Raw genomic sequence first — 15872 nt, 5'->3', positions numbered from 1 at the left:
GACTTGGATAGGTAATGTTATTATGTCTATTTTACAGAAAAGGAAATAAAATCACTTAATTGAAGACCAAGGTACAATGGTTGAGTTTTGTCCTATTCTTCTTTATTCCTTCGTCTTTTTTTTCACCATCCTAAAAGGGCTTTCCTGCATAAAGGGCTGTCTCTAGAAGGAAGCATCACTCATTCATTAGCAGGTTTTTATTGACTCCTACTGTATCAGACAAGATCTCAGCAAGAAACAGATGTCACACTTGAATTAAGATGAACTAAGGAATGTTTAACGAAGGAACTGTTTATATACATATGAGCATGGTAAACTATAGGTGATAATGTAGTCCTGCACCCTTAGGTTGCAGGTGAAGGAGTGGTAACCAGAACCTGGAGTCATGTCAAGAGGGCCACTGAAAAATTGACCTTCAGCCTAGCCAGTGTGGCTCACTGGTTGAATATCCACCCATATAGCAAGAGGTCGCTGGTTTGATTCCCGGTCAGGGCACATGCCCAGATTGTGGGCCAAATTCCCAGTACGGCATGCAGGAGGTGGCCACTTGATGTTCTCTCTCATTAATGTTTCCATTTCTCCCTACCTCTCCCTTCTGCTCTCTAAAAATCAATAAAGAAAAAAAAAATTTTTAAACACTGTCTCTTAAAAGAAAAATTGACCTTCAGTGAATATGATGTGACCCTGCAGAGGGAGCCAGGGAATAAATACTCTGACTTCATTCTTCTCCCTCTGATTTTTTGGACTTCCATGCTTTGGCCAAACTCAAATAGAGGCTAAATAGCAGGAGAGTTTGTTGATGTGAGCCCTGTTGAAAGTTGCAATGGTATCATATGTTCACACCAAGTTATTTTACAAGGGGAAAACTAATGATTTGCAGAGTATAGATTAGCTTTTGACATGTATGCAGTACACTGATTAACAATTTTTGTTCTCTGTCACTGCAAAGCCATACTGTAGAAGGAAAGATACTTGTTTGTTTAGCTCTAACTTTGATAGGAAAAAATACATTGGATTTAATCCTCATAGAGTTTGACCTGTGTATGCAGTAAAAAAAGGCATTGCTGCCAGGAACCAGCCTGGAGAGCAGAGTCCCTGAGTTCAAGCGGTGGGAATGAAGACAAAGACACGGGTATGGGATCAAGAGGACTGTCCTCAGCAGAATCAGCCTCGATATGCTTTATTACATGCATTTTATACCTTACAGCAAAACTTTAGTGATATAAGAAAACAGAATCTTCTTGATATAATGCCCAGGACTACAACAATGCTGTATGGAATTAGTTTGCCTTGTGGATAACAGGAACACCCAGTCTGTTATCTCAGGTATTTCAAGGTACATTGGGTCACACTTAGCCCCGGGTTGCACAAACACAATGCAGGCCTAATTCCTTGAGATTGTTGGGGAGTCTGACTCAAGACCTCCAGACTCCGTGGACTCTGTCAGACATGTAGCCGGCTCGCAACACATTGCTGCACAAAGTTCAGAGAACTTCAAAACCATTCCATACAGTCTATTTACATCTTGATTTTGAGTTAGTGTTGAAGGAAACCATTAAAATTGTAAGTATCATCAAATTTTAGCCACTGTATATGTATATATAGATATACACATATATACCATTTTAGTATGCTGTGAGAAGAAATAGGTAGCAAAATGACTGCTTTTCACTGTGCCATTTAATGGCATTTTCTAGGATTGGATGTAGTTTTATAGTTACTAAAAAATTAACATTATGATAAATACTTTTGGAAAAAACTATTGCACTCATTGGTTTGCTCACATAATTATCTTGAATGTTATAAACATAATATTAGGATACTATTTTTTTTAAAATGGTTATTGTGCTAATTGAATCATACCTTTTAAATGTTAACTCTTATCAAGGATGATGATCAGAAACCGTGAGAATTCTTTTCGCATCTAGGCTTAGCCACACCAGTAGACCTGAAGTTGAAGTTGATCCCAATCCTGCAGCACATGCACCATGATGCGATCCTGGCTTCCAGCGCTCGTCAGCTTCTGCAGCAGCTAGTCACGTCCTATCCTTCCACCAAAATGGTGATTGTTTCTTTGCACACTTTTACTCTGCTTGCAGCTTCATCTTTGGTGGATACACCTAAGCAGGTAATTTTAATTTTCTTTAAACTACCTTTTCTTCACTAAATCTTACATATTAAGTATATGATAAAAAATAAGTAACCGATAAATTATGATAATATTAAGATCCACTTTCTCTAATAAAGATCTGTTTAGTTTCCTTTTGCTTGTTTTTTTCTTCTCTGTATTCATAATACTAATTTTTGGGACCCACTTCAGGAAATGAGGTAGAGGTGGGTACATGGCAGAACATGGAGCATAAAGAACAGAAAGGATTGCCCCGCTGGTGTGGTTCAGTGGTTGAGCGTTGACCCATGCACTAAGAAAAGAAAGAATTGCCCTGGCCAGTTTGGCTCAGCGGTTAGAGCATCGGCCTGCGGTCTGGAGAGACCCGGGTTTGGTTCCTGCTAAGGGCACGTACTTTGGTTGCAGTTTGTCCCCGGCCCTGGTTGGTCATGCGGGTGGCAGTCTCTCGATGTGTCCCTTCACATCGATGTTTCTCTCTCTCTCTCCCTTCCTCTCTCTCCCTCCCACTCTATCTGTACAAAAAATGGAAAAATATCCTCGGGTGAGGATAAAAAAAAAAAAAAGAAAAGAAAAGAAAGAATTGAGTGTTAAAGGTCAGGTCCTGGAACTGTACAAGTTAAATGATAGTATCATTTTATACACAAAGAAAAAGAGGCCTCAATGGGTTGCAATTTTAAATGAATCTTGTCTCAAGTCTAAAAGTTTCACTAAACTACATTGCATCCCTAATGATAATTTCAATAACAATATTGTTAATTGAGTGACTTATTTCTTTTATAGATTCAGCTTCTCTTACAGTATTTGAAGAATGACCCCAGGAAAGCAGTAAAGAGACTTGCTATTCAAGATCTGAAATTACTTGCCAATAAAACACCACATACTTGGAGTAGGGAAAACATTCAGGTTTGTTTGAACATTAATAATTTATATAGAAAAATAATATAACATTGTAATACATTGTTTTGCTTTACATTTTTATATCATCTTTGTTATCTTCTAAGTATTTGAATATGATAAATTTCCAAAAACACTTGAATTTATAGCAGAAGTGATTTTATAAGTAACAAAGTAAATTCATAAAACTTCTGTTATTTAAAGTTTGTTTTAGTGCATTAGATTTACCTTTCAATTTCTTGTTAATTTTTTTATAAGCAGCACTAAGGCTGATTGAGAAACTCAATTAAATTGTTTATTTTATTCCTGTCTCTTTTAGTCAATTTAGGGAGAACAAATTTGGTGCTGCTGTGATTTATTAGGGAGAAGGTGCTAGATGGGTAACTTGGCAAAGTATATTTTTCCTTTTCACAGAGAGTGAATGACATTCTTAAGTTTTCTGTTGTGAATACAAGGGCAAATCTCAATCTCTAGACTTTTAAAAAATCTTTTATAGCATTTCTTGAGTTAAATTATTGTTTCATATTTATTTTTTTTCTCAATGAAACCTTATTTTTTCCCCATTACTGATAATAGATGCACCATTTTCTTAAAAATGCTGTTTAAAGTGAAATGGAAGATTGTTAGAATTCCCCCTTTATTTTCATAGATTTTTTTTTAAAGAGTTCTGTGAAATGTTTTGTTTTCAGTGATTTTATGCCTAAACCTCTTCTAAAAATTTTTTAACTATGTTTTTATTGATTTTTAGAGAGAGAGGAAGGGAGAGGGAGAGAGAGAGCAAGAAAGAAAGAAACATTGATGTGAGAGAAACATCGATTGGTCGCCTTCTGCACCCACCCTAACCAGGGACCGAACCCACAATCTGGGCATGTGCCCTGACTGGGAATCAAACCAGCAACTTTTTGGCGCACGGGATGACGCTCAACCAGCTGAGCCCCATCAGCCAGGGTGGCATGGATTTTATTATCTCTTGGTATCATTATAGCTACAGTGTAACAAAAAACTTTGAATTATAAATTATCAAAACTAAACTGCTATGTTTGTTACTTTGTTTGATTGCACTTTTCTAAATATGTTTCAATATACTATGACTTGGTAGTCACAAATATTCCAAGAAATAGGGCAGTTGTTAGTATTTGCCATTAGTAGATGAGCAAATTAGAGTTCAGAGAGACTTAATAAGCTTAAGAGTTTCTTAAGAGGACTTAAGACTTGAACTAAGAGGGCTTCTCTCCTCTAGTGTTTTTTCTACTAGACAATACTGTCTTTGCAAGAAGAGAATGTGCCCGGTTACTTTGGTCACCTTAGGGAACTTGTGTATTGACTCAAACCCAGGAAGAGCACAGTATTATTCCTTCTCATTTATTTTATTTTATTGTGAGATAGAGCACACATTCAGAAAAGTATGTTACATGTATATTTAATAGTTTAATCATTGTAAGTGAAAACCCATGTAGCCACCATCCAGGTAGAAATAGAACATTGCAGGATCAGAACCCTTCTTCCCTCCCATGGTCTTCCTTGATCAGAACATTAACACCTGCCCAAAGGAAACCACTATTTTGACTTTTGTGACAATCATTTCTTTGCTCTTTATATTTTTAACATCTATGTATGCCTTCCTAAAATATTGTTGTTTTGTTTCTTTTCCTCAATATTATGCAGATGAGATTCATTCATATAGATATAGTTGCATGTGTTGTTTTTTTTTTTTCATTTTGATTGTCAACATGTAGAATTATCAGACTTTTACATTTTACCAGTTATAAGCTGTAGTTTTCATTGTAATTCCTTGATTACTAAAGAATTTGAGCATCTTTTTTTGGGGGGGGGTACATGCCCCTAGCGGGAACGGAACCAGGGACTCTCTGGTCTGCAGGCCGATGTTCCAACCGCTCAGCCAAACCAGCCAGGGCAAGCATCTTTTTAAATATGTTTACTGACCATTTGAATTTTCTTCTTTTGTGACATGGCTATTCAAGTCTCTTGCCTATTCTGCTGATGGTCATTTTTAAAATTCTGGATAGTCATACTTTATTGGTCCTTGCTAATTCTATATAAATTTCAGCAGCAGCTGGTCAAGGTCCACTTAAAAAAAAAAGCTGATAGCCCTGGCCCATTTGGCTCAGCAGTTAGAGCATCAGCCCACGGACTGAAGCATTGTGGGCTTAATTCCCTGCCCCAGTTGGAGTCATATTGGAAGCAACCAATCAGTGTGTCTCTCTCACATTGATATTTCTTTCTCTCTCTTCCTCCCTCCCTCCCTTCTGTTCTATCTAAAAATCAATGGAAAAACATCCTCAGGTGAGAATTAACCAAAAAAACAATAATAATAATAATAATAATTTTTTTTTTCATTTATCTTCAGATAGAGCGGGAGAGGGTGAGAGAGAGAGAGAGGGAAACATCGACGTAAGAGAGACACATCGACTGGTTGCCACCCACACAACCCAACCAGGGCCAGGGACAAACTGCAACCGAGGTACATGCACTTAGCGGGAACCAAACCCGGGACTCTCTGGTCCATGGGCCGACCCTCTAACCAATGAGCCAAACTGGCCAGGGCAATAATAATAATTTGATTAGGATTGCGTTCAATGGAAAATCAATTTGTAAGAAATTGATATCTTTACAATGTTAAGTCTTCTAATGCATGACTATGTTATATTTCTTTATTTTTATTTAAGTCTCTTAAACGTATTTTTTGCCTTACTCTGTTTTGTTTGATATTAATATAGCTACTTTAGCTTTCTCCTGGATATATTTAGATTGCTTTTTACTTCCAACCTTTATGTATCTTTATGTTTCAGATATGTCTTAGAAAGAGCACTTAATTGGACTATTTTTAATCCAGCCTGGCAGTCTTTGTCATTTTAAAATAGTGTTTGGTTCATGTACATTTACTATGACTTACTGTGTATTAGGATTTAAATCTCATCTTATTTTGTGCTTTCTATATGGCTCCCCTGTTCTTCTTCTTTTTATTGGCCACCTTCTGGATTGTTTTTAATATCTTACCATTAGTTTTTCTTTGAATAGTTTGGAAGTTTATGGTCTTTTTATATTTTTTAGTTGTTATCCTAGAAATTACAACATGCACAGTTATTTTTTATGAAAGTTTAAAATTAATTCTGCTACAGAGACCTTAGAACACATTTTAACTCCATTTTTGTCCCTCTAAGCTCTTTTGTATTGTTGTCCTGTGTCTTAAATTCCATCTTTTCTTATCAAACAGTTTCTGTTGTTTTATAAAATCAGTGTTTCCACTGTCTTTGCTCTTCTTGCATCTCAGGCTTTCTCTCAGGGATAGTGTTCCTTCTGCCTGTGGAAAGTCCTTTAGTAGGGGTCTTTGTTGGTAAACTTCTTCCATATTTGTATGTCTGAAAATGTCTTCATTTTACCCTAAATCTTGAAATATACGTTCTCTGGGGACAGAATTCATAGAGCATTGAGGATACCATTGTACTGTCTAATGCTTTCTATTGTTACTGCTGAGAAGTAGTAGTACTTTGTTACAGGAATTTTTTCCCCCTGCTTTTAAAATTTTCTCTGTAATTTGATGTTCTACATTTTCACTATGAACTGTCTGTTTGTGGATTTAAAAAAAAAAAACCAAAACATTTTTATATATTAGTTTTCAGAGAGAAAGAGAGGGAAACATCTATTTGTTGTTCCACTTATTTTTTATGCCTTTAGTGATTGATTCTTGTATGTACCATGACCGGCGATTGAACCCGCAACCTTGGTGTATTGGGATGACACTGCAACCAGCTATGCGGCCAGGGCATGTCTGTGGATTTCTTTCTATGTAGCTTATTGAGTTTCTTGAATTAATAAGTTTGGTATCTTTCAGCAATTCTGGAAAATTATCAGGTATAATTCCTTCAGATATTACCAGTCTTTCTTGTCTTTCTCTCTGGAACTCCAGTTAAATGTCTGTTAGCCCTTCTCCATTAATCTCTCATGTTTCTTATCTTTATATATGTATCTCATGTCCTTATCTCTCTATACTGTATTCTGGATAATTTCTTTCTTTTTTTGGGGGGGGGGGGGATAATTTCTTACAAGTTTTAGTTTACTAATTATCTCTCCAGCTTATCTAAACTCTTTTCAGATTTGTCTCTGCTATTGATTCCTATTGGTTCTCTATTGTACCCTTTTTCTTTGTATACGTGGTTGTTTTTTACCTTGAGCTACTAATTTTCCTTGGAAACATACATATGGGAATTCTTTAAGGCCCAGAATGAAAGTGCATTCCTCTAGAGAAGATTTGCATTTGCTTCTGTTACGTAGAGAGGTCATATAGTGATAATATGCTATGGAGAAAAATAAAGTCAGGGAAGAGGATTAGTGAGTGTGGAAGATGGAGGTTGCAATTTTAAATAGGGTGGTTAGGGAAGAAGCCCACACTAAGAAGTTGACACAGGAGCAACAAGGACCTAAGGGAGGGAACAACTTCATGGGCTTCAGAAAGAAGAGCATCACCAGCAGAGGGAGCAGCAGGAGTGTGAGTATTTGTGAGTGTGAGGGCAGTGTGTCTCTGTAAACGGGGAGATGAGTAGGAGATGCTGTTGGATACATGGTTGGGTAGGAGAGCAGATCATGTAGGGCCTTTGAGGCCTTTGTAAAGACTTTCGCTTTTACTCTGCATGGCATGGATTACCACTGGAAGATTTCAAGCAGAGGACTTCTTTGTTTTGTTTTGTTTTTTAATTGAAATATATCTGACATATAAGATTGTGTCAATTAAAGTATACATGTTGATTTGATATATTTATACATATATTGTCATATGATTGTTATTATAGCAGTAATTAGCACCTCTATCATTATATAATTATTTCTTTTTAGTAGTTGGAATAATTAAGTTCTAGACTATTAGCAAGTTTGATGATTATAAATATCATATTTTTGTCTATATTCACTACTGTACATTAGATCTATAGAATTCATTTACTACTCATTTCAAGTTTGTACACTTGAACATTGTCTATCCTGTCCCCCCGGTTCCCTCTTCCCCAAGTCAGACAAAGAAAGACAAATACTATATAAGACCACTTACGGAATCTAAAAAGGCGACGCTTGTCAAAGCAAAGAGTGAAGTGGCGGTTACCAGGGGTTGTGGGTGGAAGGCAGAGGACATTATCTGACTGTAGTTATAAGAGACTCTCTGGCCTAGCTATATTGAGATTTGATTGAAGGGGATACAAGGCAGAAGCAGAACATTTAGGTGGTGATTATAAATAATTCAGTTACAAAATAGTGTGGTTACCTGTATCAGGAGTGTGGTGGGGTAGCAGCGAGAAGTGATAATATTCTGAATATATTTTAAAGACAAAGCTGATGGATTTACTGGCAGATATATGTAGAGTATAGGAGAACATAAGGATGACTCTAAGGTTTTTGGCTTCAAAAAAAATTTAGTTGAAATGGGTAAGACTCTGGGAAGCTTATTTCTTGAAGGGACTATCAAGAAGGAGTTCAGTTCTGAGCATATAAAGTTTACTGTGTCAGACATCCAAGTGGAGAGGCCAGGGACATATGAGTCTGGAGTTTAGTTAACAGATCTACCTTAGTTATAGAAGATCTAGAAGTTATAAAATATGAGAGTCATCAGTTTATCAGAAGTATTATCAGAAAGCCAATAGGGAAAAAATTGATTCATTTGAAATACAGATTGGGGCAAAAGTAGGTTTATAGTTGTGAGTACACAAAACAGTTTATTCTTATATTACTATAATTTAATTATATTATTTGCCATATGAACAACTGTTAACCTACTTTTGCCATACCCTGTATGGTGTTGAAAGAGGGACCTGCAGATATCCTGCACCTCCAGAAAGGCAGACAGGTGGGTCATAGAGCAAATTAAGCCCAAAACATTGTTAGAGGTAAAAATTGGCCAAACAAGTTTTCCTACTTTGGGCACCTCATGAGAAGGCAGGGTTCTTTGGAAGAGTAATGATGCTGGGGAAAATAGAAGGCAGAAGGAAAAGGAGAAGACCAAATAAGAGGTGGACTGACTTCATCAAAGAAGCCATAGGTAGGAGTCTACAGGAGCTGAGCAGGACTGTTGAGGACAGGACATTGTGGACACACTCATTCATGGGTCACCAGGAGTCGGAGTGAACTCAATGGCACATAACACACAGACACATCAGTTTATAGGTGGTATTTAAAGCCATGAGACTGTATAAGTCACTTAGGGAGAGGGTACAGATTAAGAGATTTAGGGAATGATAAAATAAAAAAGAATCGGCCAGGGAGCCTTCCAAGAAGCACGATTGTTTACAAGAAGAAGGCTGTGATCAGCCATGTGAGACATTGCACTATATTCTCCAAGATGAGCACTGATAATTCACTTGTGCATTTAGCAATAGGAAGTCATTGATATCCTTCATGAGAGCAATTTTATTGGCGTATTATGGATAAAAAAGACTGATTAGAATGGAAACAAGAAAGATACTAGAGACAGCGAGCATAGACATGTTCTGAAGTTCTGCTCTAAAGGGAGCAGAGTGTAGGTGGTCCTGCTAAAAGGTATGCCATCTGTTCACTGTTTGTTTTCATGGAGGAGTGTGACACATTTGATATTGGTGGAAATATCTGCTTAGAGGAGGGAAAATGGAGAGAGCAGTATCCCTGTGTAGGTGAGACTGGAAGGGATTTAGTGTACAAGTGGCCGGGCTCTGTCTGGGTCACATGGAAACAGGAAGGAAGACAGTAGTATATGGGCAATAAGGTAGGTGGTTGGGTAGGTGTAGTGTAAGAACTTGTAGACAGTTTCTTGTGATTGTTTTTATTTATATTTTAGGTCATTGAGAAACATGGTCATAAAGTGTAGGTGAGAATGAAGGCTGTAAAGCCAGAGGTTAAAGAAATATAGATGTGCAAATAAACTAGGGAAATAGAGGATTGCGAGATGGTTGAGTGAAGCAGTATATATGGGGTGGGCAGAGGTAGGTTTGCTGTGCCATTGTGACTTTTTTTTTTTAGTTATAAAGCTGTTGTAATAATCATAACCTGCATGTCTTTTTCCCTATGAACAACTATAAACCTACCTATATAGTGTCTGGCATATACATAAAAATACTTTTTTAAGAGTAGCTCTAAGGCACTGGCCGATTTTGCCCGTGGTTAGAGCTTTGGCCTGCGGTCTGGAGAGACCCGGGGTCTGTTCCTGCTAAGGGCATGTACCTCGGTTGCAGTTTGTCCCCAACCCTGGATGGGGTCGTGTGAGTGGCAACCACTCAATGCGTCCCTTTCACGGCGATCTTTCTTCCTCTCTCTCTCTCTCTCCTTCCCACTCTATCTGAACAAAATATCGAAAATGTCCTCAGGTGAGGATTAAAAAAAAAAAAGAGTAGCTCTAAGAAATTATATGAAAGGTAGGATTATTCTATAGTTTTCCTCTGTATACTTTGACAGATAATAGGGTTGTCATTATGCTGTCTTAAAATGAATTGGGATCTTTCTCTAAGCTCAGGAATGGTTAAGAGTTATGACTTAGAAATTTTCTGTCTCTTGAAGGTATAGCTTTAAAAAAGTGCCATAAGTCCATCTGAACATAGAACTTTTTCCAGGGATAGTGATCTAAGAACATTTCCAAATACTTACATGGTTATTGCCCTATCAAAAATTGATTAATTATTTATTAAACATTTGTTATTTTTAATTTAAAATATATACTTTTTAATATTTGTCTCCCACAAAGAATTTTTTCCTACTGTGACTAAAACCTGAGCATATTGATTTTCATTCATTGCATGTGGACAAGGAATCATTTTTTCAAAGCTTAGATATATATTTGAAAATAGTGAAATAGAGCAGAGGAAAACATTTCTAATGATTTATTTTACAAGGTAATAGTTTGTTGATTTCAAATTAGAATTTCATTCTCAATTACCAAGAGTAATCCTTCTTCTTCTAAGGATCCTCCCTCCCTCTTTTCTTCTTTCCTTCTTTCTGTCCTTCCTCTGGGCCAGTTTTATCACTGCTGATTGATTTTGAACTTTTGGTATTTGAAGTACAAATTGTGTCCATTTCATTGCTACTTTCACTGGTGATTGGTAGGTAATATAATTCCACGTGGAATCAAGCATAACTGGTTTAAAGGAAATGCTTTCATTCTGAATGTTTTAGATACCCCTAAAGGAAGAAAGGGCCCAAGTACAGTGTATTATTATTAAGGTCATTAAAAATATAATTAATTTTGTAAGAACACAAATATTTTTTTATTTTTCTTTGAATGTATTTATTTATTTATTATTGAATTTATTGGAGATGACATTGGTTAATAAAATTATGTATATCTATACCTTGCTAAGATAAATACCCATTTTAGTTGGTGTTAATCTATATTAAAGTTTACACTATTCTGATGTTATAGTGTTATCTGAAAAGGATATTTGATTTATGCAACTTCTCTGTTACAGAGTTCTGGATATTCTTAAAGACATAATTTTATTTTTGTCATTATCTCTCCTGCCAGGTTTGATTTGTACTTTACCTGATATTAGGAGGGATGACAAGTTAAGCCTGAGAATTCGTTCTTTTAATATTTTTCTTTGCAGATAGTACAATGGAGACATGGAAAATTTAGAGGTTTTATATCTCAGACACAGTACCTTTAAACATAATATTTTTCTTTACTTTAAAGATTATAGACTTTTACCATGCTTTTCTGGAACACATCCCTAGTGGTCAGTCCCATTGTAGAGTAGAGGAGAAGCCCCTGTATAGGAACTGACCCAGAAAACAGTAATTCAGGACAGAGCCTTATTTGAGCAGTGAGTTAAACCACCATCGAGAAACTCAGACCTAATAGTCAGTGCGGAAGACAGTGGTGGTGAGAGAAGGGACTTTATTTGAAGAGTTAGATTTTTTCTTTTTGTTGACATGAAAAACAGAAACGAAAACAAACAAAATAGTCCTGGTAAGAACAATGTTGTAATAATTAATATCCTTGAAACAGAAACTTGAATCAAATTTCATCATTAAAATAAGATTGATGTACCATCTCTGGTGAACATTGTGCTCTGTTAAGCTTACTAATTTGAATTAATGAACCTTTAAATCAGTACATATTTGCTGAGAGCATTCTAGGGACCCAATACTGTGCTAGGTGCCAGAAATGAGAAGATAACATTGTAAATAACTTTATTATGAGATTTTCTAAACATTTGTCCAGTTTTTCAAATGGTAAAATTCTTGCTTCTTTGAGATTATTAATATCATTATTATATATAAAATGTCTCACTTCCTTCTTGATTATTCGAAAAGGTTAAATGTCTATTATACACAGTGCACTATACAAGACATAATTTTGAATACATAGGACATAGTCTTTAACCTCTGGGGCTATTTGGTTGAGGATATTACTTCTAAGCACAAGCTAATTAACGGTACAAGGTAGGGCAGTTTAGGCAATAAAAAGTAGTTAAATGGAAATGGCCTAAGTATTTTAATAAATAAGTAAAAACTAAGAATTACCTAATCACAGTCACTTTAAAAAACAACAACTTTCTTTTGAACTTCAAAAATAGCATGTATGTCTGCTTTTATTTCCTTGTCCCCTGCTCTTTCTTTATTTAATACACTTGCTTTTTGATCTTTCTTTATCACTTTGCTTAGGCATTTAAAAGGCACTTAATGCTAAATCCAGCCTTTATCATCTGTCCTTGTAATACATTTGACACTGTTAACCTGTCTCTTCCTATCTGTGTTCTTCACTGCCCCTTTTTCTCAGAGTTGGGTCTTTGACCCTAGGTGCGGTCTTCCATTTCTTCTCTGCCATTCTGGTAGCTTCCCTTAACATTAGTATGTGTATTCTTTCACAGTCTAGTTTTTGTACCTGAGCTTGAGTTGATCTCCAGGGTAGCAACTTATAGAGGTTGCAAAGTGCTTTCTTTGACTCTCAGTAGCTGTTTAATCTTACAGACAATAGATATCATGCTTACTTATGTTTTAAATTTTAATTCATTTCTTTTAATGCCAGTGCATTCACATGTCAAAGTTCAAAAGCCACAAAAGGATATGTAGTAAAATATTTCCGCTAACTGTCCTACTATCCACTTATTTCCTTTGCCCAGTGGCAACCAATGTCTGATTTCTTGTATATTTTTCCAGAGGTGTGTTATGTGAAAACGACAATTCTATATAAATCTTTACCCCTATTTTACAGACAAAGAAATTGAGACTCAAAGATTTCAGTAATTGGCTCAGATCACTTACCAGAGATGGTAAGTGGCGGAGCCAAAATTCTAATTCAAGTCTTCCAATTAAACATCTGCGTTTCCAGTTCCAAATGCCTGGTAGATATTTCTTCTTAGACTTCATATTCTTCTTATTTCTGTCCTTCCTCTGAAATTAGCTTATCCCCATAAATTTTAAATCTTTGTAAATGGAATCAACATTTTCTGGTCACCAGGTTTGAAATGTTGTAAAAGTCATTGAATCCTTGTTTTTTCCCTCATATACTATAATCTCTTTCAAAATGTCTCTCATATTCCTCCTGTACTTTCCGTTCCTACCACCAAGCTCTAGTTCAGGCCACCATCACCACCTGCCTGGATTACTGCCATAAACTGTAGGTCCTGAACTCTCAACTCCCTTTGTTAACCTGTTCTATTTATCATTACCAGAATAATCTTCCCTAACACTTTAGATGACATTATTTCTCTCCAGCGGCTTTCTTTTCCTTTTCTCATTAAGTTTAAATCTCTGCCTAACTTGCAAGACCCTCCATAATGTAGCCTAATTTTCCCTATTCATCATTCTCTCTTACCCTTCATTCCTTTTGGATGTACTTCCTCTTAAGCTACAAATAAACTCTCCATATTCTAATTTTCATCTCCTAGTTCTAGAGTGGGTTTCCTTCCATTACCAGAAATCTACTCTTTCAGGTTCATTTCCATTCCTTCCAAGATAATTGTTTGCTGCTGCTTCTAGTTTTATTAAATAGATTTTTATTTTTATTGAAAAAATATACATGCACATGATGAAAAATTCACAGAATTCAAAGTTATACAATAAGTGAAATATAAGTCTGTGTTTCATCTCTCCCCTCAGGTCTCCTCTGCAGGGGTGATCACTGTTGCTAGTTTCTTTCTTGTTCTTACTGAATATTTCATCCATATGCAAGCATGTGTATTTCCCCTTTTTTTTCCTGTACAGATGAAAATATACAGTATGCATGTTCTGAACCCTTTATCACTTAACAGTGCATCTTGGGGAACTTTTCATATAAGTAGGTGGTTCTACTGTGTTCTTTTACCAGCTGTGTGGCACTCCATTTGTATTCTCAGACCCCAATGAGGACATTAGAACAGTTTCCAGTGCTTTTACTGTTATTGTTTACATTGCTACATTGACTAGTTTGTAAATATATCACCTTTGTGAACATATATTTCTGAAAAGAATTTGGGGTGTCTAATGAGACATACATTTAAAAATTTTATATTTAATGCCAATTACCCACAAAGAAGTTTACACCATTTTATCTTTCTGTCAACGAAGTGTGGCCATGACTATTTCCCCACACTGTTTTCAGTGCTGTTTGTTTGTTTGTTTGTTTGTTTATCCTCACCTGAGGACATTTTTCCATTTTTTGTTCAGATAGAGTGGGAAGGAGAGAGAGGAAGAGAAAGAGAGAAACATCAACATGAAAGTGGCAAATTGACTGGCTAGAACTGTTTATTGAATAATCCTTTTGATTTGAAATGCCATTATCATGTATTAAATTCTAATGTGTATTTGAATCTGTTTCTGATACCAGTTCTCTTTCATTGATTTCTGCATTTGTGCATAGGAAAAAAAATGTTTTTAATTTTTATGGATTTATTATACATTTTAATATTTAGTAGGGCTTGTTTTCTTAGGTCCCTCATACTTTGTCAGACTTTTTCTGGATTTTTTTAGGTATGTTCTTTAGAAAAAAATTAACCCACCCTATCCCCCCCCCCTTTGTCAATATTTTTATTTGGGTCATACAAAATTTATTATTTAAAACTGATGAACAAAATTGACCCAGAGACATAAAGGTAGGGTACAGACTGACAAACCTCAGAAGAGGGGATGTTGGGGGGGAGAGAGAAACCACAGAACTTATATGCATGTACGCATAACCAGTGGACATAGACAACAAAGCTGGGGATGGGGCAGGGGGGTAGGGAGGAGGGTGTCAATGGGGAAAAAGGAGAAACATCTGTAACAAAAACATTAATAAAAAATAGTTTAAAAAAGTAAAATAAAATTTATTGTTTACTTTATCCTTTCTGAAAGTTTACTTTTAATTTTCCCCTACACTTTCAGTTTTCCTCATTTTCTGAATCTTTGTGAGAACAGGAATTAGTTTAGTTTAATGGGCAGTTATTTGACCATTTATATTACGTGCAGTCTTGTCAGAGTCCTAAGAGTAAATATACAGAATGAGGCTGAGCGTATATTATAGCTCACTGCATTGAAAGAAAAGCTAGCATCTTGTTTTTGTTAATACTTCAGATCACCTTAGTCAGGAGCAGAGTAAATGACCTGAAATGGGCCCAACTGCTGTGGCACAGTGGTTGAGCATTGACCCATGCACTAGGAGGTTGCCAGTTCGATTCCCAGTCAGGGTACATGCCTGAGTGTGGGCCAAACCCAGTGGGGGGGAGGGGGGACATACAGGAGGCGGCCAATCGATGTTCTCTCTCCCCTTCTCACTCTCTAAAACTAAATTTAAAAAATGACCTGAAATGGGAGGAGGATATAAACTACATAGAATGTCACACTCTACTAATTTTTAAAACATACATATATGAACTACTATTTATATCTATTAGGTAAGCAAAATATGGTTAACGTTCTGCTT

At 36.1% G+C, this 15872-nt stretch overlaps 1 protein-coding gene across 4 annotated transcripts in view; it reads left to right on the top strand.

The window, feature by feature from the left end:
- The window catches only part of INTS7 (integrator complex subunit 7), a 78107-nt gene that overhangs the window by 20600 nt on the left and 41635 nt on the right, over positions 1-15872 (top strand). For all 4 annotated transcript variants that reach the window (XM_036272843.1, XM_036272844.1, XM_036272841.1 and 1 more), the window contains 2 exons: positions 1929-2128; positions 2909-3031. In XM_036272843.1, coding sequence (XP_036128736.1) covers positions 1929-2128; positions 2909-3031 — 323 coding nt within the window. The remainder of the gene's footprint in view (positions 1-1928; positions 2129-2908; positions 3032-15872) is intronic.

This window comes from Molossus molossus, unplaced genomic scaffold (assembly GCF_014108415.1).
Source record: "Molossus molossus isolate mMolMol1 unplaced genomic scaffold, mMolMol1.p scaffold_m16_p_20, whole genome shotgun sequence".
Taxonomy (NCBI): domain Eukaryota; kingdom Metazoa; phylum Chordata; class Mammalia; order Chiroptera; family Molossidae; genus Molossus; species Molossus molossus.
This window is presented reverse-complemented; position numbering and strand designations above follow the sequence as displayed.